The sequence below is a fragment of the Phaethon aethereus genome (genome assembly GCF_964289735.1).
Source record: "Phaethon aethereus genome assembly, chromosome: 14".
NCBI lineage: Eukaryota > Metazoa > Chordata > Aves > Phaethontiformes > Phaethontidae > Phaethon > Phaethon aethereus.
In genome coordinates this window covers 1,303,529-1,328,826 of record NC_138590.1, presented here as the reverse complement: position 1 = coordinate 1,328,826, position 25,298 = coordinate 1,303,529, and the positions used below count along the sequence as shown (strand labels likewise).

The 25,298-nt window shown below is 56.9% G+C and overlaps 2 protein-coding genes across 2 annotated transcripts; both read right to left on the bottom strand.

The window, feature by feature from the left end:
• Nucleotides 1–5,369: 5,369 nt before the first annotated feature.
• Nucleotides 5,370–7,944, bottom strand: LOC309410044 (protocadherin beta-15-like; the record flags this gene model as incomplete). The annotated part of the gene is made up of 1 exon (XM_082006361.1): nt 5,370–7,944. The coding sequence occupies exon 1, from the start codon at nt 7,809–7,811 to the stop codon at nt 5,370–5,372; it is 2,442 nt and encodes an 813-aa protein (XP_081862487.1). The 5' UTR covers nt 7,812–7,944.
• Nucleotides 7,945–14,246: 6,302 nt separating this feature from the next.
• On the bottom strand, nt 14,247–24,597 carry LOC309410043 (uncharacterized protein; the record flags this gene model as incomplete). The annotated part of the gene is made up of 8 exons (XM_082006360.1): nt 21,785–24,597; nt 20,211–20,326; nt 18,700–18,814; nt 18,481–18,603; nt 18,280–18,414; nt 18,050–18,211; nt 17,725–17,799; nt 14,247–17,654 (listed from the first exon to the last, which is right to left on the bottom strand). Exons 1-8 carry the CDS (start codon nt 24,221–24,223, stop codon nt 14,247–14,249), a joined length of 6,573 nt encoding a protein of 2,190 aa, XP_081862486.1. The 5' UTR covers nt 24,224–24,597.
• Between the last annotated feature and the right edge of the window lie 701 nt (nt 24,598–25,298).

Genomic DNA, 25,298 nt, shown 5'->3' with positions numbered 1-25,298 from the left:
CCCGTACCAGCCGCGTCCACGCCGCCGGTGCTGAAGCGGCCGTGAGCCTAACAGCGGGCAGAGGGCGGCGAAAGGCGTGCCCGGAGGCGAGCCTTGCAGAGCTCGGCTGCCGAAAAGGACGAAGAGCGACGGGACGCAGCCCCGGGACGTCAGGAGTAGGTGCTGAGCAGGTCCTCCTCGCCCGCTCGCGGCTGCCTCCCCACAGAACCATGGGAGAGCTGCAGGAAGGCGCCGGAGATGCCGCCACCAAGGTGATGCAAAGCGTTGCGGTGACGGAGCGCGGCGCCTGCCCGCGGTCTCGCACTAGCGCGACGAGCCTCTGCCGGGTCGTGTCCCGCTCCGCCACGGCCCGTGCCGTGCGCACCCACACAAAACATCCCCGGCTCTGTCGCCTTGGCCAGCTCGGACCCCAGCCACGCGTTCTGCCCCGCCTCCATGCCCACCGCCACCACCTTGGCCGCCAGCGCCGCAGGCTCCGACCTTGTAGCCCCGTGGCTCGCTCGCCCACTCGCCCTTGCTCTGCCGACCGACGCCCGCTTCTCGTCGGCCCACAGCGACACTCGCAGCCGCTGACAGCAGCTGCAGCAACTGCAGTCTCTCTGACAGCTCCTGCCCACCGCACTGCTCCACAGAATGACACAATGATCGACTGAGGGAATGACAGAACAGAACCAGGGAACAAGAGAATCATAAATTGGTCTTGGTTGGAAGGGACCTTTAAAGGTCACCTAGTCCACCCCTGTGCCCTGAGCAGGGGCATCTTCACCTACATCAGGTTGCTCAGGGCCCTGTCCAGCCTGATGTTGAATGTTTCCAGGGATGGGGCATCTACCATCACTCTGGCCAACCTGGGCCAGGGTTTCACCACCCTCCGTTGTGCAAATTTTCTTCCTTACATCTAGTCTCTTTTAGTCTACCCTCTTTGAGTTTCAAACCGTAAACCCTTGTCCTATCGCTACAGGCCCTGCTAAAAACTCTGTCCCCATCTTTCTTATAAGACCCCGTTACGTATTGAAACACTGCCATAAGGTCTCATCGAAGCCTTCTCTTCTACAGGCTGAACAACCTGTCAGCCGAGAAGTGTCCCAGCCTCTCAGCCTTTTTTCAGAGGCAAGGTGTTACAGCCCAGTGATCAGTCTGGTGGCATCCTCTGGACCCGCTCCAACAGCTCCATGACTTTCCTGTGCTGAGGGCTCCAGAGCTGGATGCAGTACTGCAGGTGGTGTGTCAACAGAGTGGAGTAGAGCAGAATCCCCTTCCTCCACCTGCTGGCCACCCTGATTTTGATATAGCCCGCGATACACTTGGGCTTCTGGGCTGCGAGTGCACATTGCTGGAGCATGACCGGCTTTTCATTCACCAGTACCCCCCCAAGTCCTTCTTGGCAGGGCTGCTCTCTATCCCTTCATTGCCCGGCCTGTATTGCCCCAACAAAGGTGTAGGACCTTGCACTTGACCTCATGTTGAACCTCATGAGCTTGTTCAGATGCCACTGAATGGCATCCTTTTTCTCTGGCGCGCCAGCTGCACCACGCAGCTTGGTGTCAGTGAGAATGAGCTGAGGATGCACTCGATCCCACTCTCCATGTTGCTGATGAAGATATTAAACAGTACTGGTCCCAATACGGACCCCTGAGGGACACCACTCGTCACTGATCTCCATCAGGACATTGAGCCGTTGACCACCACTCTCTGGATGCGACTACCCTGACAATTCTTCTTCCACCAAATAGTCCATCCATCAAATCCATCTCTCTTCAAATTAGAGATGGCCTTACATATCAAAGGCCTTACAGAAGCCCAGATAGATGACATCAGCAGCTCTTCCCTTGTCCACTGAGGTAGTCGCGCCATCGTAGGTTGGTCAAGGCAGGACTTGCCCTTTGTGAAGCTCACAGAGGTGACACCGATGGGTTGGTAGTTCCTGCGGTCCTCCTGGCTTCCCTTTTTAAAAATGGGTGCAACGTTTCCCTTTTTCCAGTCTCCACGGACTTCACATGACTGTCAAGACTTTGCCATTATCACAGAGAGTGGCTTGGCAAGTACATCAGCCAATTCCCTCATCAGTCCCTCTGGGGATGCATCTCGTCACGTCCCATGTGTCTGTTCACGTTCCTCAGGTGGTCACCAACCTGATCTTCTCTTCCCATGGGAGGGACTTTTTTCCCTCAGTCCTCATCTTGAAGCCCATCCACTCGAGAGGTATGGGAAGAGAGATTGTTAATGAAGACAGAGGCAAAAATGTTGTTGGGTACATCAGCCTTCTCTTCATCTGCTGTTACCAGTTTGCCAGTCGTGTTCGTTCAGGGGGCGTATGCTTTCTTTGACCTTCCTTTTCTGGCTGACACACCTGTAGAAGACTTCCTTATTATTCTTTGTGTCCATTGACAAGTTGACCTCTAGATGCTCCTTAGCCTTCCTGACCCCATCCCTACACAACTGGGCAGCACCCCTGTACTCTTCCCAGGATACCTGTCTGGGCGTCCAATGCCGGTGCATTTCCTTATTGCCCTTCTCTGTGATCCAGCAGGTCTTGACTCAGCTGTGATGGGCTCCTGCCTTCCATTCCCACTTAAATACACCTAGGGATCGAGAGCTCCTGTGCTCTGTAGAAAGCATCCTTAAAGAGCCGCCAGATCTGTTCTGCTCCATTTTCCCTGTGGGAAGTTTCCCAGGGGGTCCCATTGACTAACTCCTTCAACAGCTGGAAGTTTCCTTTCCAAAATTCAGGGTCCTGACTTCACTCTTCACCTAACCCATACAGCTCAGGACTGTGAACTCCACCAGGGCATGGTCACCGCAGCCCAGGCTACCTCCAATCTTGACATCTCTGATCTGTATTGGTGACCTATAGGTCCAGTCACTTATCCCCTCTGGTAAGACTGTCTATTGCCTGGCCTAAGAAGTTATCCTTCCAAAACAGCACCTCCATTGGGCCCCTCGGGGGGAAAGCTCAGCAGTTGTGTTCAGGCCCTCCAAGACAGGAAACAGCCTCCCCCTCTCATAGGGTCAAAACCGTAAGAAACCACCTAGTTATGAACTGCATCAGGCACCCAGACCCTGGGAATGACCCGAGAAGCAGCTGTTTTACACCAGGAAGTGCTGGTTCCTTGTGAGCTCAGTAAGAGGGACACGATGACTCTCCTAGATGTCATTCACAGCTCTGTTTAGTATAGCTCATGCTACTGGAAGAGACCACCAGAGATAACCCTACATCCCTTTAGATGTGGAGAACCCTGAGTAGAGGAGTTTCACATGGGACTCCAGCCACGCACAGCATGCCATGCAGACCCCGGTTATAGAAAAGAGAGAGTGCTCGTTTCAGTCAATTTGAGCCATTCCAGGACTTTTCTGCAAGAAAGTAAGTCTATTCATCATTTCTAGTGGCATAGTAAACCCCGTGTGCATGCAGACTTCTTGCCCACGGGTGACTTTCTCACCAGTACCAAGTGGGAGTTGCCTGCAATCTCCTCGGTTACAATGAGCTGAGTCCATCCTGCCGACCACGGATTTATGCAGCACAGGCCTTTCCATTCGCAGATTAACTGGATTGTGGATCACTCAGTCCTTGATGTGCAACAGTCTTCTGGTCAGCGTCACTACACGAGCCTGTCCTCAGCACTTACCTTTCTATCAAGGACTTTGCAGAAGGGACAGCTCTAGTCCTCTGCATTCCCTGAGAGTGAATCCTCACCCTGGCAGTAGTTTTCACCCACCAATTGCCCACCTCCTCGCACTCCCCCAGATACTTCCCCAAAGCAACCAGTAGGCTGTCTTTGTGCCACCCATCCCCCAAAACCTTTAGAATCAAAACACTTTGTGATCAAACACCTCACAGCTGCCATCTGCAGCTGGAGCTCTTGGGAGAGTTGGAAAGGTCACTCCCCTGCCTCACTGCTGCGCAGAGGCCTTTGAACTCCCAGGGCCCCTCTTAGGGTAGGGGCTGGTTTCCCCTGACCCAGATCTAACTAGGCCCTGTCCCAGCCAGAAGCTCAGTGCTCAGAAGGCCTATAGTGGTCTCCTGGCTTGTTCAAAAAACTTTCAGAGTGCCTTCCCAGAAAGAACACTGCTACAAAGACTACTGTCTCCACACAAGGCATTTGGGTGTTCTCTTTATTTCACTTTTACACACAAGTGGATCCCAGTTCACAACGGTGCAGTTTATAACTGCAGAACAACACAGCGTGAGGGTTCCTGAATATTCCCTGCCACACTGACTTCATACAAGCAGTCTGTTATTACATAGGAGGAGAGACAGAGGATCCTTCTCAAGATGAACAGTCAAGGCAATGCTCAAATACATTTCACAGAGAACAAGGAGAAAGGGCAAAAAGGAGAATGCAAAAGCTCTAATACAAACCCAGAAAATCATATCAGCACAGCTTACCAGCCCCACCAAGAAGCCTCTGAATTTGGGAACAACAAAGATGAGACCAAACTCAATATCCCTTTGCCAAGCCCATCTCGATTTTACCGTCAGACAAAGTCCTTTGAAGTAATATGTGGTGTTTCCCTACAATGCACCTGAAGACAATGAACAAGTTTTCACAATTCTGTACAGGTAGAGCCTGTCCAAACATTGTTGGTGTTGGTGTACTTCCAAGGTAATCCCAAGGAGATAGTCCACCCAAGCCCCCCATACAGGCTGCCGAAAAGGGCCACCCATCTGGTCGCCCTTAGGGACCAAAGAAAGATCTGAATGTGCGTTTTGCTGCTCTCCCCTATAGAAGGTGAGACTGATGTACTCAAAGGGTCAATGTACCCTTCTTGCTCGCTGAGCTGGAATTGCGTGCGTCACAAAGGCTGGATCTGAGCAACTCCCTGCTTCACTGCAAAGCCCTAGTGCAGCAGACGCAGACATGCAATGGCTCTATGCACAGACATAGTCACCAGAATGCAAAACACACAGAGCCCACACATCTCAGAGACACACATCCAGGACCCAGAGAAGAGCGAGCCCCGTGCTTGCACCACATTGTAACACAGTACTCACAGCTTCCTTGCTTTTCTAGACCCAGGAGGAGGGCTACGTGCATTTCAGTGAGCGTGTGATTTGTCTGCGCGACTATGCCGTTGCCTTACAGCACAGAATAAGAGGTCCATGGACTTGCCTAACAGCAAGTGAGACAAGAACTTAGCCAGGGGCCCTGGAACTAACCCCACCCTCAAAGAGATTAGGAAAGGGCTCTAATAGAGCTGAAACATATTACGTCCTGAGTGAGGGAGACTTGGTTTCTTTTGTATGTTTGTTTTTTAGAGGGGTAGTCAACCTCTCTTCTGATTCAGAATTTGAGGGAAATCAGTGACACCAGGTCAAATGCAGCTTTGCTCTGGAGCATGGAGGACCCTCTGGCTGTGCTGACTCCATGCTACTTAAAGGAAAGACTATTGAACTGTTCTGCAGAGAGCATCCCAGGGTTGTCTGGTGCCATGTCCTCCGCGGTGATATGGCCACGGGGGAAATCCTGTTCATCGTTGGTGCCTCTGCCCGTGCTGCAGTGTTGTGGTGGCAGGCTGGGGAGGATGGGCTTCAGGAACTTGAACTCGCTGTTGCCCGAGCCTGTTGTGAGGCTGACCTCGTAGCAATAGGCGTGGGGCAGGGTCCCTGCAGCGGCCACATCAGCCAGGCCGCTCTGCAAGTTGCTGGCTCCGTAAAGAACGTGCCCACCCTTCAGCTCCTTTCTCTTGCACACCTTGTGAGCGACAAAGGCTGCTGTGGACACGAGGAACAGGAGTGACATGAAGACCAGGGAAATGATTAAATAGGTTGTCAGAGAGCCGCCTTCATCCTCCATGGCCAGGCTGCTGTGTGGTAGGCGCATGTCCGAGAAGTCACTGAACAGGACTGCACTCAGTGCTGTGGTGGCTGACAGAGGTGGCCGCCCGTTGTCTCGCACCAGGACGATGATCTTCTGCTTCACAGCATCTCTCTCTGTCACTGGCCTCCTCAGCCGCACCTCTCCATTCTGGGCACCCACCACAAACAGCCCAGGGTCAGTGGCCCTCAGCAGGTGGTACGAGAGCCACGAGTTCTGCCCTGAGTCAGCATCGACAGCCACGACTTTAGTGACAAGGTACCCCGCCTCAGCCGACATGGGCACCAGCTCGCTGGACGGTGGGCTGCTGTCCTGGGATGGGCACAGCACCAGTGGTGCATTGTCGTTTTCGTCCACCACAACAAGGCGGATGGTGACGTTGGCACTGAGGGGAGGAGACCCCGCATCGGAGGCGCTCACCAAGACCTCGATCTGCCTCACCTGCTCATAGTCCAGAGGCCGCAGCACAAACACGTGCCCGTTCTCAAAGTTCACAGAGATGCAGGAGCAGGGAGGCTGCTCTGCGGGGTGGGCTGGTGCCAGGGAATAGGTCACCTTGGCATTGGGCCCCACGTCAGCATCTGTGGCACTGACAGCTCCAACGAGCGCCGTGGGGACATTGTTCTCACGCACGTACATGGTGTATGAGGTCTGGTTGAAGACAGGTGCGTTGTCGTTGACATCGGAGATGTCCACTGTGAAGGTCTGGGTGGTCGTGAGAGGGGGTGACCCTGCATCTGCTGCTGTGACAGTGAGGATGTACTGCGCCATCTCCTCCCGGTCCAGCATGCTCACCGTCACCAGCTCATAGTAATTCTTATAGGCTGTCCGCAGGGAGAACAAAAGCTGGTCTTCGAGGGCACAGGAGACCTTCCCGTTGGCACCAGCATCACGGTCCCTGACGGTAAAGAGGGCAACCACTGTCCCGGGTAACGTGTTCTCAGGGAGGGGGCTGCTGAAGGAACTGACCACCAGCTCTGGCGCATTGTCATTCACATCCACCACCTCCACCAACACCTTGCAGATTGCCGAGAGGCCCCCACCATCTGTGGCCCGCACGCTGAGCTCGTGACGCTCTGCCGTCTCAAAGTCCAGAGGCTTTGTCAGTTTAATTTCACCACTCGCAGGGTCAATGATGAACACTGATTCGCTCTGGCTCACTGCTTGGCTGAACTGATAGGAGATCTCCCCATTAACTCCCACATCCCGATCTGTTGCCACCACACTGAGAACCACGGAGTCCTCTGGGGTGTTTTCCAAAACCTGCCCAACATACAGCTTCTGCGTGAAAACGGGAGCATTGTCATTTACATCTAGAACGTCAATGTGGATTTGGGTGGTCCCACTCCTGGGTGGAGAGCCTCCATCCACAGCAATGACACTGAAAACCACCTCTGCTTGCTCCTCTCTGTCTAGAGACTTTTCCAGGACCAATTCAACATACTTCTTGCCCATAATCCGACTCCCAAAGGAGACAGTGAAGTACTCGTTCTCGGGAGCGATGCTGTAAGCCTGGATGCTGTTGCTGCCAACATCCAAGTCCCGAGCCCCTTCCAGCGGGAAACGCGAGCCCGGGTCACTCCTTTCCGGGATCTTAAAGGAGACTTGTTCCTCCGGGAAAACGGGCGAATGGTCATTGATGTCCTCCACGGCCACCTCGACACGAAAGAACTGCAGGGGGGTTGCCAGCAGGAGCTCGAAGGCGAGCGTGCACGTAGCGGACTGCCCGCACAGCTCCTCCCGGTCCAGCCTCTCCGCCACTACGAGGCGGCCGGTGCCGCGGTCTAAGCGAAAGTGCTGCCGGCCGTCCTCCGGGGCCAGGCGGGCGCGGCGAGCCGAGAGCTGCGCCGGGGCCAGCCCCGCGTCCTCCGCCACGTTGCCTACCACCGAGCCGCTCTCGCCCTCCTCGGCCACGGAGTAGCGGATGGGCTCGGAGCGAGCGTGCGGCAGGGAGAGGAAAGCAGAGAGACAAAGCACTTGCCTTGCGAGCGCCATGTCGCGGCGGCGGCGGCCGGTCCCAGTCTCGCGGATCACCCGCGCAGTCCTCCGCGGAAAGCGGCTCCCGGCAACAGCGCGGCGGGGCGGCGGGCGGGCGCCCTCCCTCTCGCTGAGTCCAGCAGGCGCCCCGGCAGCGGATGGCACGGGACACCACTCGCCGCCGGTCGCCACCGCCGCCACCGCCCCGCTCGACTGGGCTGGGCAGGGCCGGGCCGGGCGCCTCCCCGCCCGCAGCCGCTCGTCGCCGGCTTGGCCGGGAGCGCCACCCTGCGGCTCGCGGCGGGACTGCGCCCGCCGCCGCGCACTACCCGCGCTGCCGGCTCGCCCCGGCACACGCGCACCCGCCGGCACCCGCGCGCCTGCCGGCCGCTCGTCCGGGTGGGTGTGGGCGACCCGCGTCAGGACGCGCGCACCCGTCGCCGGGGCGGGCACGGCGGGGAAGGGGCCCCGAGAGTCCCGCGGGGCCACCGCTCGAGCCCGAGCGCACGAGCAGCGCCGGCAGCTGCCCCGCATTCTGCCCGGCTCCCCGCTGCCGCGAGCCCGCGGGCAGGCGTGCGCGCTTGGCTCCCGAGAGGCCGCTCCGTGCCCCTCTCCCGAGGCGGCGACGAGACAAGCTCGAGGCCTCTTTTCCCAGGGCACCGCGGGCCGGAGGCTGAGCCCGGAGGCTGAGCTCGGAGGGACGGAGCCGCCGCAGCCGGCCGCAGGAGCCGCGCAAGAGCCTCCGCCGGTGTCGCATGGAGGTCACCGCGCAGCACGTCGCTGCACCTACTGCGGCATCGCAGGCTAAGGACGGGGCACGGCGGCGGGTCCCAGCGCGGCTCAGGCACGGCCGCGCCTGCCGGCCGGCCAGCCCAACAGCTGAGCGGCGGGATGGGCTCTGCTCCCCGCGTTGCCTTCCCTCTCGCCGGCGGGCTACGAGCTGCACAGCGGTTCTTGGTCCTCGCCCGCCGCCACCCCAGCGCTGCTCTGCGGGCTGGGCAGGACGGGCCTCGGGACCTGGGGTTCTCTCCCCGCGGAGCCACTCCTCTCCACGCTTCGTGGCGTGGAGCAGGCAACAGAGCGCCCGTACCAGCCATGTCCACGCTGCCGGTGACGAAGCGGCTGTGGTCCTAACAGCGGGCAGAGGGCAGCGAAAGGCGTGCCTGGAGGCGAGCCTTGCAGAGCTCGGCCGCCGAAAAGGATGAAGAGCGCCAGGATGCAGCCCCGGGACGCCAGGAGTAGGTGCTGAGCAGGTCCTCCTCGCCCGCTCGAAGCTGCTGCTGCTGCCTCCCTGCAGGAGCGTGGAAGAGCTGGAGGAAGGAGCTGGAGAGGCCACTACCAAGGTGATGCCGAGCATGGCGGTGGCGGAGCGCGGCGCCTGCCCGCGGTCTCGCACTAGCGCGACAAGCCTCTGCCGGGCCGCGTCCCGCTCCGCCACGGCCCGTGCCGTGCGCACCCACACGGAACATCCCCGGCTCTGTCGCCTTGGCCAGCTCGGACCACAGCCGCGCGTTCTGCCCCGCCTCTGTGACCACCGTCGCCACCTTGGCCGCCAGCGCCGCAGGCTCTAACCTTGTAGCCCCGTGGCTCGCTCACCCACTCGCCCTTGCTCTGCCGACCGACGCCCACTTCTCGTCGGCCCACAGTGACACTCGCAGCCGCTGACAGCAGCTGCAGCAACTGCAGTCTCTCTGACAGCTCCTGCCCACTGCACTGCTCCACAGAATGACACAATGATCGACTGAGGGAATGACAGAACAGAACCAGGGAACAAGAGAATCATAAATTGGTCTTGGTTGGAAGGGACCTTTAAAGGTCACCTAGTCCACCCCTGTGCCCTGAGCAGGGGCATCTTCACCTACATCAGGTTGCTCAGGGCCCTGTCCAGCCTGATGTTGAATGTTTCCAGGGATGGGGCATCTACCATCACTCTGGCCAACCTGGGCCAGGGTTTCACCACCCTCCGTTGTGCAAATTTTCTTCCTTACATCTAGTCTCTTTTAGTCTACCCTCTTTGAGTTTCAAATCGTAAACCCTTGTCCTATCGCTACAGGCCCTGCTAAAAACTCTGTCCCCATCTTTCTTATAAGACCCCGTTATGTATTGAAACGCTGCCATAAGGTCTCATCGAAGCCTTCTCTTCTACAGGCTGAACAACCTGTCAGCCGAGAAGTGTCCCAGCCTCTCAGCCTTTTTTCAGAGGCAAGGTGTTACAGCCCAGTGATCAGTCTGATGGCCTCCTCTGGACGCACTCCAACAGCTCCATGACTTTCCTGTGCTGAGGACTGCAGAGCTGGATGCAGTACTGCAGGTGGGGTGTCATCAGAGTGGAGTAGAGAGCAGAATCCCCTTCCTCCACCTGCTGGCCACCCTGATTTTGATGCATCCCGGGATATGTTTGGGCTTCTGGGCTGCGAGTGCACATTGCTGGAGCATGCCCAGCTTTTCATCCACCAGTACCCCCCAAGTCCTTCTTGGCAGGGCTGCTCTCTATCCCTTCATTGCCCGGCCTGTATTGCCCCAACAAAGGTGTAGGACCTTGCACTTGACCTCATGTTGAACCTCATGAGCTTGTTCAGATGCCACTGAATGGCATCCTTTTTCTCTGGCGCGCCAGCTGCACCACGCAGCTTGGTGTCAGTGAGAATGAGCTGAGGATGCACTCGATCCCACTCTCCATGTTGCTGATGAAGATATTAAACAGTACTGGTCCCAATACGGACCCCTGAGGGACACCACTCGTCACTGATCTCCATCAGGACATTGAGCCGTTGACCACCACTCTCTGGATGCGACTACCCTGACAATTCTTCTTCCACCAAATAGTCCATCCATCAAATCCATCTCTCTTCAAATTAGAGATGGCCTTACATATCAAAGGCCTTACAGAAGCCCAGATAGATGACATCAGCAGCTCTTCCCTTGTCCACTGAGGTAGTCGCGCCATCGTAGGTTGGTCAAGGCAGGTCTTGCCCTTTGTGAAGCTCACAGAGGTGACACCGATGGGTTGGTAGTTCCTGCGGTCCTCCTGGCTTCCCTTTTTAAAAATGGGTGCAACGTTTCCCTTTTTCCAGTCTCCACGGACTTCACATGACTGTCAAGACTTTGCCATTATCACAGAGAGTGGCTTGGCAAGTACATCAGCCAATTCCCTCATCAGTCCCTCTGGGGATGCATCTCGTCACGTCCCATGTGTCTGTTCACGTTCCTCAGGTGGTCACCAACCTGATCTTCTCTTCCCATGGGAGGGACTGTGTTCCCTCAGTCCTCATCTTGAAGCCCATCCACTCAAGAGGTATGGGAAGAGAGATTGCTAATGAAGACAGAGGCAAAAATGTTGTTGAGAACATCAGCCTTCTCTTCATCTGCTGTTACCAGTTTGCCAGTCGTGTTCGTTCAGGGGGCGTATGCTTTCTTTGACCTTCCTTTTCTGGCTGACACACCTGTAGAAGACTTCCTTATTATTCTTTGTGTCCATTGACAAGTTGACCTCCAGACGCTCCTTAGCCTTACTGACCCCATCCCTACACAACTGGGCAGCACCCCTGTACTCTTCCCAGGATACCTGTCTGGGCGTCCAATGCCAGTGCATTTCCTTATTGCCCTTCTCTTTGATCCAGCAGGTCTTGACTCAGCTGTGATGGGCTCCTGCCTTCCATTCCCACTTAAATACACCTAGGGATCGAGAGCTCCTGTGCTCTGTAGAAAGCATCCTTAAAGAGCCGCCAGATCTGTTCTGCTCCATTTTCCCTGTGGGAAGTTTCCCAGGGGGTCCCATTGACTAACTCCTTCAAAAGCTGGAAGTTTCCTTTCCAAAATTCAGGGTCCTGACTTCACTCTTCACCTAACCCATACAGCTCAGGACTGTGAACTCCACCAGGGCATGCAGCCAGGCTACCTCCAATCTTGACATCTCTGATCTGTATTGGTGACCTATAGGTCCAGTCACTTATCCCCTCTGGTAAGACTGTCTATTGCCTGGCCTAAGAAGTTATCCTTCCAAAACAGCACCTCCATTGAGCCCCTCGGGGGGAAAGCTCAGCAGTGTGTTCAGGCCCTCCAAGACAGGAAACAGCCTCCTCCTCTCATAGGGTCAAAACCGTAAGAAACCACCTAGTTATGAACTGCATCAGGCACCCGGACCCTGGGAATGACCCGAGAAGCAGCTGTTTTACACCAGGAAGTGCTGGTTCCTTGTGAGCTCAGTAAGAGGGACACGATGACTCTCCTAGATGTCATTCACAGCTCTGTTTAGTATAGCTCATGCTACTGGAAGAGATCACCATAGATAACCCTACATCCCTTTAGATGTGGAGAACCCTGAGTAGAGGAGTTTCACATGGGACTCCAGCCACGCACAGCATGCCATGCAGACCCCGGTTATAGAAAAGAGAGAGTGCTCGTTTCAGTCAATTTGAGCCATTCCAGGACTTTTCTGCAAGAAAGTAAGCCTATTCATCATTTCTAGTGGCATAGTAAACCCCGTGTGCATGCAGACTTCTTGCCCACGGGTGACTTTCTCACCAGTACCAAGTGGGAGTTGCCTGCAATCTCCTCGGTTACAATGAGCTGAGTCCATCCTGCCGACCACGGATTTATGCAGCACAGGCCTTTCCATTCGCAGATTAACTGGATTGTGGATCACTCAGTCCTTGATGTGCAACAGTCTTCTGGTCAGCGTCACTACACGAGCCTGTCCTCAGCACTTACCTTTCTATCAAGGACTTTGCAGAAGGGACAGCTCTAGTCCTCTGCATTCCCTGAGAGTGAATCCTCACCCTGGCAGTAGTTTTCACCCACCAATTGCCCACCTCCTCGCACTCCCCCAGATACTTCCCCAAAGCAACCAGTAGGCTGTCTTTGTGCCACCCATCCCCCAAAACCTTTAGAATCAAAACACTTTGTGATCAAACACCTCACAGCTGCCATCTGCAGCTGGAGCTCTTGGGAGAGTTGGAAAGGTCACTCCCCTGCCTCACTGCTGCGCAGAGGCCTTTGAACTCCCAGGGCCCCTCTTAGGGTAGGGGCTGGTTTCCCCTGACCCAGATCTAACTAGGCCCTGTCCCAGCCAGAAGCTCAGTGCTCAGAAGGCCTATAGTGGTCTCCTGGCTTGTTCAAAAAACTTTCAGAGTGCCTTCCCAGAAAGAACACTGCTACAAAGACTACTGTCTCCACACAAGGCATTTGGGTGTTCTCTTTATTTCACTTTTACACACAAGTGGATCCCAGTTCACAACGGTGCAGTTTATAACTGCAGAACAACACAGCGTGAGGGTTCCTGAATATTCCCTGCCACACTGACTTCATACAAGCAGTCTGTTATTACATAGGAGGAGAGACAGAGGATCCTTCTCAAGATGAACAGTCAAGGCAATGCTCAAATACATTTCACAGAGAACAAGGAGAAAGGGCAAAAAGGAGAATGCAAAAGCTCTAATACAAACCCAGAAAATCATATCAGCACAGCTTACCAGCCCCACCAAGAAGCCTCTGAATTTGGGAACAACAAAGATGAGACCAAACTCAATATCCCTTTGCCAAGCCCATCTCGATTTTACCGTCAGACAAAGTCCTTTGAAGTAATATGTGGTGTTTCCCTACAATGCACCTGAAGACAATGAACAAGTTTTCACAATTCTGTACAGGTAGAGCCTGTCCAAACATTGTTGGTGTTGGTGTACTTCCAAGGTAATCCCAAGGAGATAGTCCACCCAAGCCCCCCATACAGGCTGCCGAAAAGGGCCACCCATCTGGTCGCCCTTAGGGACCAAAGAAAGATCTGAATGTGCGTTTTGCTGCTCTCCCCTATAGAAGGTGAGACTGATGTACTCAAAGGGTCAATGTACCCTTCTTGCTCGCTGAGCTGGAATTGCGTGCGTCACAAAGGCTGGATCTGAGCAACTCCCTGCTTCACTGCAAAGCCCTAGTGCAGCAGACGCAGACATGCAATGGCTCTATGCACAGACATAGTCACCAGAATGCAAAACACACAGAGCCCACACATCTCAGAGACACACATCCAGGACCCAGAGAAGAGCGAGCCCCGTGCTTGCACCACATTGTAACACAGTACTCACAGCTTCCTTGCTTTTCTAGACCCAGGAGGAGGGCTACGTGCATTTCAGTGAGCGTGTGATTTGTCTGCGCGACTATGCCGTTGCCTTACAGCACAGAATAAGAGGTCCATGGACTTGCCTAACAGCAAGTGAGACAAGAACTTAGCCAGGGGCCCTGGAACTAACCCCACCCTCAAAGAGATTAGGAAAGGGCTCTAATAGAGCTGAAACATATTACGTCCTGAGTGAGGGAGACTTGGTTTCTTTTGTATGTTTGTTTTTTAGAGGGGTAGTCAACCTCTCTTCTGATTCAGAATTTGAGGGAAATCAGTGACACCAGGTCAAATGCAGCTTTGCTCTGGAGCATGGAGGACCCTCTGGCTGTGCTGACTCCATGCTACTTAAAGGAAAGACTATTGAACTGTTCTGCAGAGAGCATCCCAGGGTTGTCTGGTGCCATGTCCTCCGCGGTGATATGGCCACGGGGGAAATCCTGTTCATCGTTGGTGCCTCTGCCCGTGCTGCAGTGTTGTGGTGGCAGGCTGGGGAGGATGGGCTTCAGGAACTTGAACTCGCTGTTGCCCGAGCCTGTTGTGAGGCTGACCTCGTAGCAATAGGCGTGGGGCAGGGTCCCTGCAGCGGCCACATCAGCCAGGCCGCTCTGCAAGTTGCTGGCTCCGTAAAGAACGTGCCCACCCTTCAGCTCCTTTCTCTTGCACACCTTGTGAGCGACAAAGGCTGCTGTGGACACGAGGAACAGGAGTGACATGAAGACCAGGGAAATGATTAAATAGGTTGTCAGAGAGCCGCCCTCATCCTCCATGGCCAGGCTGCTGTGTGGTAGGCGCATGTCCGAGAAGTCACTGAGCAGGAGTGCACTCAGTGCTGTGGTGGCTGACAGAGGTGGCCGCCCGTTGTCTCGCACCAGGACGATGATCTTCTGCTTCACAGCATCTCTCTCTGTCACTGGCCTCCTCAGCTGCACCTCTCCACTCTGGGCACCCACTGAAAACAGCCCGGGGTCAGTGGCCCTCAGCAGGTGGTATGAGAGCCACGAGTTCTGCCCTGAGTCAGCATCGACAGCCACCACTTTAGTGACAAGGTACCCCGCCTCAGCCGACATGGGCACCAGCTCGCTGGACGGTGGGCTGCTGTCCTGGGATGGGTACAGCACCACTGGTGCATTGTCGTTTTCGTCCACCACAACAAGGCGGATGGTGACGTTGGCACTGAGGGGAGGAGATCCCGCATCGGAGGCGCTCACCAAGACCTCGATCTGCCTCACCTGCTCATAGTCCAGAGGCCGCAGCACAAACACGTGCCCGTTCTCAGAGTTCACAGAGATGCAGGAGCAGGGAGGTCGCTCTGCAGGGCGGGCTGGTGCCAGGGAATAGGTCACCTTGGCATTGGGCCCCACGTCAGCATCCGTGGCACTGATGGCTCCAACGAATGCCGTGGGGACATTGTTCTCGCGCACGTGCATGGTGTATGAGGTCTGGTTGAAGACAGGGGCATTGTCGTTGACATCGGAGATGTCCACCGTGAAGGTCTGGGTGGTTGTGAGAGGTGGTGACCCTGCATCTGCTGCTGTGACAGTGAGGATGTACTGCGCCATCTCCTCCCGGTCCAGCATGCTCACCGTCACCAGCTCATAGTAATTCTTATAGGCTGTCCGCAGGGAGAACAAAAGCTGGTCTTCGAGGGCACAGGAGACCTTCCCGTTGGCACCAGCATCACGGTCCCTGACGGTAAAGAGGGCAACCACCGTCCCGGGTAACGTGTTCTCAGGGAGGGGGCTGCTGAAGGAACTGACCACCAGCTCCGGTGCATTGTCATTCACATCCACCACCTCCACCAACACCTTGCAGATTGCCGAGAGGCCCCCACCATCTGTGGCCCGCACGCTGAGCTCGTGATGCTCTGCCATCTCAAAGTCCAGAGGCTTTGTCAGTTTAATTTCACCACTCGCAGGGTCAATGATGAACATTGATTCGCTCTGGCTCACTGCTTGGCTGAACTGATAGGAGATCTCCCCATTAACTCCCACATCCCGATCTGTTGCCACCACACTGAGAATCACGGAGCCCTCTGGAACGTTTTCCAAAACCTGACCAATATACCGCTCCTGTGTGAAGACAGGAGCGTTGTCATTTACATCTAGAACGTCAATGTGGATTTGGGTGGTCCCACTCCTGGGTGGAGAGCCTCCATCCACAGCAATGACACTGAAAACCACCTCTGCTTGCTCCTCTCTGTCTAGAGGCTTTTCCAAGATCAGATCCACATATTTGTCACCGTTACGCCGACTCCCAAAGGAGACACTAAAGTACTCGTTCTCGGGAGCGATGCTGTAAGCCTGGATGCTGTTGCTGCCAACATCCAAGTCCTGAGCCCCTTCCAGCGGGAAACGCGAGCCCGGGTCACTCGTTTCCGGGATCTTAAAGGAGACTTGTTCCTCCGGGAAAACGGGCGAATGGTCATTGATGTCCTCCACGGCCACCTCGACACGAAAGAACTGCAGGGGGGTTGCCAGCAGGAGCTCGAAGGCGAGCGTGCACGTAGCGGACTGCCCGCACAGCTCCTCCCGGTCCAGCCTCTCCGCCACTACGAGGCGGCCGGTGCCGCGGTCTAAGCGAAAGTGCTGCCGGCCGTCCTCCGGGGCCAGGCGGGCGCGGCGAGCCGAGAGCTGCGCCGGGGCCAGCCCCGCGTCCTCCGCCACGTTGCCTACCACCGAGCCGCTCTCGCCCTCCTCGGCCACGGAGTAGCGGATGGGCTCGGAGCGAGCGTGCGGCAGGGAGAGGAAAGCAGAGAGACAAAGCACTTGCCTTGCGAGCGCCATGTCGCGGCGGCGGCGGCCGGTCCCAGTCTCGCGGATCACCCGCGCAGTCCTCCGCGGAAAGCGGCTCCCGGCAACAGCGCGGCGGGGCGGCGGGCGGGCGCCCTCCCTCTCGCTGAGTCCAGCAGGCGCCCCGGCAGCGGATGGCACGGGACACGGCTCGCCGCCGCTCGCCGCCGCCGCCACCGCCCCGCTCGACTGGGCTGGGCAGGGCCGGGCCGGGCGCCTCCCCGCCCGCAGCCGCTCGTCGCCGGCTTGGCCGGGAGCGCCACCCTGCGGCCCGCGGCGGGACTGCGCCCGCCGCCGCGCACTACCCGCGCTGCCGGCTCGCCCCGGCACACGCGCACCCGCCGGCACCCGCGCGCCTGCCGGCCGCTCGTCCGGGTGGGTGTGGGAGACCCGCGTCAGGACGCGCGCACGCGTCGCCGGGGCGGGCACGGCGGGGAAGGGGCCCCGAGAGTCGCGCGGGGCCACTGCTCGAGCCCGAGCGCACGGGCAGCGCCGGCAGCTGCCCCGCGTTCTGCCCGACCCCGCTGCCGCGACCCCGCGGGCAGGCGTGCGCGCTTGGCTCCCGGGAGGCCGCTCCGTGCCCCTCTCCCGAGGCGGCGACGAGACAAGCTCGAGGCCTCTTTTCCCAGGGCACCGCGGGCCGGAGGCTGAGCCCGGAGGCTGAGCCCGGAGGGACGGAGCCGCCGCAGCCGGCCGCAGGAGCCGCGCAAGAGCCTCCGCCGGGGCAGCACGGAGGTCACCGCGCAGCACGTCGCTGCACCTACTGCGGCATCGCAGGCTGAGGACGGGGCACGGCGGCGGGTCCCAGCGCGGCTCAGGCACGGCCGCGCCTGCCGGCCGGCCAGCCCAGCGGCTGAGCGGCGGGGGGACTCTGCTCCCCGCGTTGCCTTCCCTCTCGCCGGCGGGCTGCGAGCTGCACAGCGGTTCTTGGTCCTCGCCCGCCCCCGCCCCAGCGCTGCTCTGCGGGCTGGACAGGACGGACCTCGCGAGCTGGAGTTCGCTCCCCGCCCGGGCCGCTGCTCAGGCACACTTCGTAGCGGGGAGCCGGCGACAGAGCGCCCGCGCCGGCCACGGCCACGTCACCGGTGCCGAAGCGGCCGTGGTCCTAACAGCGGGCAGAGGGCGGCGAAAGGCGTGCCCGGAGGCGAGCCTTGCAGAGCTCGGCCGCCGAACAGAACGAAGAGCGACGGGACGCAGCCCCGGGACGCCAGGAATAGGTGCTGAGCAGGTCCTCCTCACCCGCTCGCGGCTGCTGCTGCTCCCCCCCCGCAGGAGCGTGGGAGAGCTGCAGGAAGGCGCCGGAGATGCCTCTGCCGGGCCGCGTCCCGCTCCGCCACGGCCCGCGCTGTTCGCACCTCGCCTCTGTGCAGCCCCACGCCAAACATCCCCGGCTCCATCGCCTTGGCCAGCTTGGACCAGAGCCACGCGTTCTGCTCCGCATCCGCGTCCACCGCCACCACCTTGGCCACCAGGTAGCCCGCCCGCGCCCAGTGCGTTACCAGCTCGCCCTTGCTCTGCTGTCGGGGGCCGGATGCGGCATGACGGGCGTGTTTTCATTCTCGTCCCGCAGCACCACGCGCAGCACCTTCTGGGCGCTGAGCGGCGGCGAGCCGCCGTCTGTGGCGCGCACCGCCACCTCGAAGGCGCGCACCGCCACCTCGCAGGCGCGCACCTCCTTGTAGTTCATTGTTCGCAGCGGCCGCAGAATTCCGCTCTCTGCCTCCGCGGACACGGAGGATGCCGCAGCGTGCGCGCCCGGCGGAGACGCCCTCATCGCTTATCTCACGCGGGCTTTTTTCCGGCGTCGCTCGTCCAACACAGGCTCGTTTTCGCTCAGCACCTTGTTGTAAACGTCCTGGGCGCAGGTGGGCGCGTTGTCGTTCACGTCCAAGAGCCCCACGAGCAGCGTCTTGGATGGCGAGAGCACGGTGGAGCCGTCGTCGCGGGCCCGCATCGTTAAGTTGTACTCTGCCACCTCCTCCAGTTCCAGCCTCTACTATGTCACCAGCGCGTACTCGTCGGCCGCCAGCAGCGTGACCCTGAAGGTCTGGTCCCCCGGCAGCTCGGAACTCGTCCTGTCCCTTGTCCCCCGTATCCTGTCCCGCATGCTGAAGAGGGTCCTTGTCAGGGACGTGGTGATCACGTCGAATCTTGAATGAGCATTTCTTCTGTTTTCCTTTTACTTGAAAACGGGATTTATTTAAAGCTGTTTTTTCTCATGTCCCTCCCTACAACGGTTTGAACCATTTGTGCACAGTGAAGAAATTACTTTCAGGCTGTTTAGGTAAAAAAGCTGTGTATTGTTACAGGTGTCCTGCATCCAGAGTGAGCTGGTCCTTGAACTGCGGCAGCGATAGCCATGTAATTCCCCGTAGTAGTTCCTGGGCGGGTTTCTGAAATGAACAGAAATTATTCCCCCAATTCACGAGCTCTCGGGCTGGGAGCAGCATCTCTCGGACCTCAGCTTGGCTCAGAAAAGCCCCCTCCATCTTGCTCCGGCTTCTGAGAACGTCCTGTTTTCCAGGTCGCTCTGATTTCTCCTGCATAAAATCCACTTCAAATGCACGAATTTATTCCCGAAATCCTGCTCTTGGGGTGACTATTTCCTCAGTGATGACTGTGATAAGTGATCTTCGAGACAGCACACTCACCCGAGGGAGTTACAAGTAGATTTTATTATTTTCCGTCATCAGGCATTTGATTCTTAAAAATGTGTGAGCGACAGGAAATATCATATTACTTTATAGGTCAATTCCGATTAATGAGAGGAAAAGAAAACAGAAAGCATCTTGACGCCCGATATTCTACAGTGCCTTAAGCTTATTGTAAACGGTTTACCCTACTTTACTGTAAAACCACAAACAATACTTTTAATTCTCTACTACTTTATACTCAAAAATCCTGAAGTGTTAATTTCAACTTCACGTTATGGCGGAAAAAAAAAGAATACATTGCTCAAAGCCCACTCTTTACAGTATGGAGAATCTGTAAACTCCTGGGCAAATAGGCGAAGTGTGCCAATGTCAACCGTTTCTAATGTCATCAGTTTCTGCTTGTTATTAAGGAATTCATTTACAAGCACCGCTTAATTTTGCATAATATCTGTTTGGTCCGGTATAGAACAGACTGCAGAAAATTAAGACATTATTACAAAGCCCTCTCCATAAGAAAAAAAATCAACTTAGAAAAGGTTATATAGAAAAAAAACTATCTTGAAGATCTGCTTCCAGTTTGCAGTATTTGCCTTAACATTTAGAAGCAGTAGCACTCTCACAATCGTACATCAAGTCTCCGTGTAATCAACATGCAACACAGTCCTCCTCCTCCGTCTATCTATATCACAATTACAAAATACGTACATGGATAAAGTACTGCTCAAGAGGAGAGTTGCTCTCTCCAGAGAAGCCTTGTGCCTCCCTGGTACCTTTTTTCATGGGTGTTTGGTCTCTCCATTCTCTTTTCCCTGTGAGGACGCTAGCTGGTGAGGACAGAATGCTTGTCTTTCTCTTCACTTACTCATGGGTGAGCCAAGGGTTTTGATCAGAATTGACATTTAACTCCATCACCCTATTTGCAGTGTAAGCTGCTCCCGCAGGTCTGGGACCCGTGTCTTCGGAGAGGGGAGCTCTGCCCTGCAAGGAACAGAGAGTGGAGGTTGTCATTTGGGCGTTGAAGGTAAGCAGGCATCAGTCAGAAGCTTAGAGGGCACGTCTTACACCACTGCGTGTTTGACACCACTCTTTACCCAAAAGCCGAAGAGGTGGTGGGTCTATGACCTGAATGGGGAAAATCCAAAGCCAGAAACCATCCTCCACTGTAGACATCACAAAGGCACTACTGCAAACTTTTTATGAGTCTGAGGGAGTAATTTAAGATGGTGAGAGCCCAAAATAAAACCACTTTCCCACAAACAGTAAATGTGGTTTGACATTGATGTATCAAGATCATCATCAAGACCTTATCTCCTCTGAGACTACTGCGACTGCAGTTCTAAGAACCTGCAGTAAAGTGAATCCAAAGCATCAGGAGTTATAAAATATGAAAATGTTAAGGGGTGACGGTAAGATGGTGTTTGTGGGTTTTCAGCCTCATATACATTCATTGTCCGGACTCTTGTGAAGTGCTGGATGGATCCCCCGAAACTAGTAACCCCATGTTTAGAGGGTACTTGGACTCAGTGGGAGAGTGAGGAGAAAAGGATCTGTTTCAGTGATCGCCTCTTGTCTCCCCCATGCTCTTTGAACAGCTGGAGATTAATGGGCGCCTCGGACATGACTCACTTTGAGTTCACAGTAGCACTAAGGAGAGAGGTGCTGGTACTGCCTGGGAGCACCCGCCTGCGTCGGGAAAGGACTGGGAGGGTGCGTTGTAAAGTCCCGATAACAACATTTTCCCGGCCAATACATGTGACTTGTTCATGCTTGCCACAAAAATATAAGGAAATTTAATGGCAGAGGTCCTCACCTCCGTGGCCTCCATCAGCTTGTAAGACAGCTTGAGTTCAGCACTGCCACCACCCTGGTGAACGGTACTTGGCAGCGCCCAGTATCCGATCCTAACAGCAGTGCAGGGGACACCGTCAGTGATGTCACACCCCGTTGTCCCCGCTGTCCCGGTTGAGGCTGGACAGGACCACTACATTCCCGGTGCTGTCGCCTCTGGGAGGATGCGTCCCTAGGGGCGGTGTCGTTCCTATTCTGGGTCCCTACGGGCTTTACACAGTGCGTAGACAGGAGCCGCTGTGGCTCACATATCTACACCTCTACTTCTCCTCTTCTCATGGTCCCTCTGTCCCCATTTGTAGTGACACCAAAGACTTGATCTAACGCGAATGCCCAGAGCATAAAGCTGGATGCAGAGAAGTGCGGTTAAGTCAGCATTTGCGGGGCGGCTGTGCCGTGCCGGCTCCTCCTGGGGGGTGGGGCCTGGCAGCGGCTCTGAGACCCTCTCCATCCCCTCCTCCCGCCCCAGTGGCTCCTCCAGCACCATCTCCACAACATCGATAGACCTTAGTCCCGGGGTGAAACCCTCGCCGTCACGCTGCTCCCGCCCCGCTGCGCCCACCGCCTCGGCCAGGGCAGATCGCTCACCTGTGCAGTCCAGTCGCCTTCTTCCCCGAGGCTGGCCGCCTCTTGCGAGCACACCGAGCTCCGCTGTTCGCCGGGGCCGGGGTGCAGCCCGGCGGGGAAGGAGGGCAAGAGCGGCCTGAGGAACCGAAACTCGCTGTTGACGGTCCCGGCGGCGAAGCAGACGTCGTACACGTAGTTGCGGGGCAGGGAGCTTGCATTGCTTTCCGTAGAAGCCTTCGGGAACGTGGGCAAGGTCTCTGCCTTGCTCCTCCTGACCCGCTGCACCTTCACCACCACGGTGGCCACCGCGGTGGCCAGGAAGAGCGCCGACACGCAGGCCAGGCAGGCGATGAGGTACAGGGTCAGCGGTCCGTCGGGCTCGGCGGCCGGCGCCTCCTCGCTCACCTGCAAATGGGCGTCGGAGAAGCCGTCCACCAAGGCGATGCCGAGGGTGGCGGTAGCGGAGCGCGGCGGCTGCCCGCGGTCTCGCACCAGCACGACGAGCCTCTGCCGGGCCGCGTCCCGCTCCGCCACGGCCCGCGCTGTGCGCACCTCGCCGCTGTGCAGCCCTACGCGGAACAGCCCAGGCTCCGTCGCCTTGGCCAGCTCGTACGACAGCCACGCGTTCTGCCCCGCATCCGCGTCCACCGCCACCACCTTGGCCACCAGGTAGCCCGCCCGCGCCCAGCGTGGCACTAGCTCGCCCGCCGCCGCGCTGCTGTCGGGGGGCGGGTGCAGCACGACGGGCGTGTTGTCGTTCTCGTCCCGCACCACCACGCGCAGCACTGCCCTGGCGCTGAGCGGCGGCGAGCCGCCGTCTGTGGCGCGCACCGCCACCTCGAAGGCGCGCACCTCCTCGTAGTCCAGCGGGCGGAGGAGATAAACATCCCCGTTTTCAGAGTTGACCGACACGTCGGGCTGCTCTTTGCCCTCCTGCCGCACCAGCGCGTAGCTCACGCGGGCGTTTTTTCCCGCGTCGGCGTCCGTGGCGTTCATGCTGCCGATTCGGAGCATGGGGCTGTTGTTCTCCGTCACCGACATGGTGTAAATCTCCTGAGTGAACTCTGGGGGATTGTCGTTCACGTCCGATATCTGCACGAAGATGCTTTCCCGAGAGCTCAGCCGCGTCGTACCCCAGTCCATGGCTGTGATGGTGATGTTATACTCCGTCGTCCTCTCCCTGTCCAGCGCCGCGTTTGTTCTCAGCTCGTAGTAATTATCAAAAGTGGGGGTGAGACTGAAGGGCAAGTCCCCGTCGATGGCGCACTCCGTCCTACCGTTGTCCCCGGAGTCCCGGTCCCGCACACTGAACAGGGCCACCACGGTCCGGGGCGGGGCGTCCTCGGAAATGGAGGCGGTGAGGGAGGTGAGCGCTATCTCCGGGGCGTTGTCGTTCACGTCCACGACTTCCACTTGCACTTTGCAATGCGCAGACAGCCCCCCGCCGTCGGTGGCTCTCACCACCATCTCGTGGTTTTTCGCTTCCTCGAAGTCCAGGTTGCCCGCGACCCGTACCTCCCCCGTGGAAGCGTTCAGCTCGAAGAGCTCCCGGGACCGCTCCGGTGTCTGGGCGAAGGAGTACCGCAGTTTCCCGTTGGACCCTTCGTCGGGATCCGCGGCCGCGACTCTGAGCACCAGCTGCCCCGGGGGGCTGTTCTCGGCCACGCGCACCTCGTAGAGCTCCCGAGCGAAGACCGGGATGTTGTCATTGGCATCCAGCACCACGATCTGCACCTGAGCAGTGCCCGACCTGGGTGGCGAGCCCCCGTCGGTGGCGGTGAGGAGTAAATTCAGCTCTCGCTGCTCTTCACGGTCCAGCTGCTGCTGTAGGACCAGCTCCACGTATTTTGCTCCACCTTTCCCTGTTCCGAGAGCGAGGGAGAAATGCGAATTGGACCCGAGACTGTAGTTCTGCAAACCGTTACTGCCCACGTCCTTGTCCTGGGCGCTTTCCAGAGGGAAACGGGATCCGGGAGATGTCGTTTCAGGGATCTCTAAAACCATCTCCTTCTCCGGGAATACGGGGGAGTTGTCGTTCACGTCACGAACCTCCACCTCCCCTCGGACCAGCTGCAACGGATTTTCAAAGAATATTTTAAAGAAGAGTGTGCAGGTATCGCTCTGCGGACAGATCTCCTCTCTGTCCAGCGACTCCTTTGCCGTCAGGACTCCGGTGTTCTGATTGAGGCGGAAAAGCTGCTCGTTCCCCTCGGACACAACGCGGGCCTTGCGAGCTGCGAGCTGGCTCGGAGAAACGCCCAGGTCCTTTGCAATATTGGCGATAAAGGAGTCCCTCTCCATTTCCTCCGCCAGAGAATAGCGGAGGGTTCCGGCCCCGCTCTGACACACACAAACGCACAGAATAAACAAGATCACTTGCCTCCTGCTGCCTCCGCTCCGTCTCCCACACGCCATTACTCTCCAGAAAAGCCATCCACCGTCCTCCGTGGTTCCCAGCATTTTTAAGCAGCGGCCGAGCCAGAACGCTGTTTGTCAGGAATCTCGGGGCAAGGGGGTCTGAAAGCACTCCGTGCCCCACCGCCCTTCCCGAGCAGCTCACACGGCTTTTGGGTTTTTTTTTTTTGTCTCCTTGTGTCTGCAAACCCGGTGCGGGCAGAGGAACCCGCCGGTCCGTGGCCAACATCCCCACCCAGCGTCACAAGGGGGAATATTTCCTCTGCCTTCTCATTCCCGGCAGCACGGCTGGTTTAGAGTTTTTGCTACTTGAATATGCACTCTCCGTGCCAAAACGAAGCCAAAAAGCGCGGTGTAAATGCTCTCCTCCCTTGGTAGCAGGCTCCCTCCCCGCATACAGAGCTCTGCTCTGGGTATCACTTCCCATCTTGCAAGCGCGAACTCTTCATACACAGCTCGTGGTTTTCTTCTGTGTTGTGTAGGCATCGCAAGATCTGCTACTTCCACAGGATGCATTGCGGGATTTTTCTTCTCTTTTCCACTTGTTAATGAACACAGGACAATTAGCAAGCGGGGCGGGTGAGAGAAGCACGGCTATTGAATATGACAGGGAGTGCCAGGAAAAGGTCCTGGAAACAAATGCTTCACCGTCATCCCCCAATTCACCATCACACAGGAATGATAATGCTGTTCTAGGACACACCATCCTAATGCTGTTTTTCTCTCATTGTGTATCACACCTCGCCCAAAGGACACACAACTCTAACGTTTTTCTGTGTCAAAGGAGTTTTTCTCCTTAATTGACAAAGGTATCCTCCCCTGCCGCCCTGCTGACCCTGAAACCCATGATACGGTGTGTCACTACATAACACATTCGTGAATAATGTCCCCAGCCGTACACAAACATCGAAATGCTGCAATTTGTTTTCATGTTTTGGAGATATACAGTCCTTTCTCCTCTGACGTTACCACACAGGCTTAGAAATATTTTAAAGGTCCCTGTACTGAGAGATCAAACCTGAACTCCTGCACCTGTGTAAGGATATGCACCCAACAGCTATTTAACATAAAAGGCCAGGAAACAAACAGGAAAGGTGATAAATTAAACCCCCAGATACAC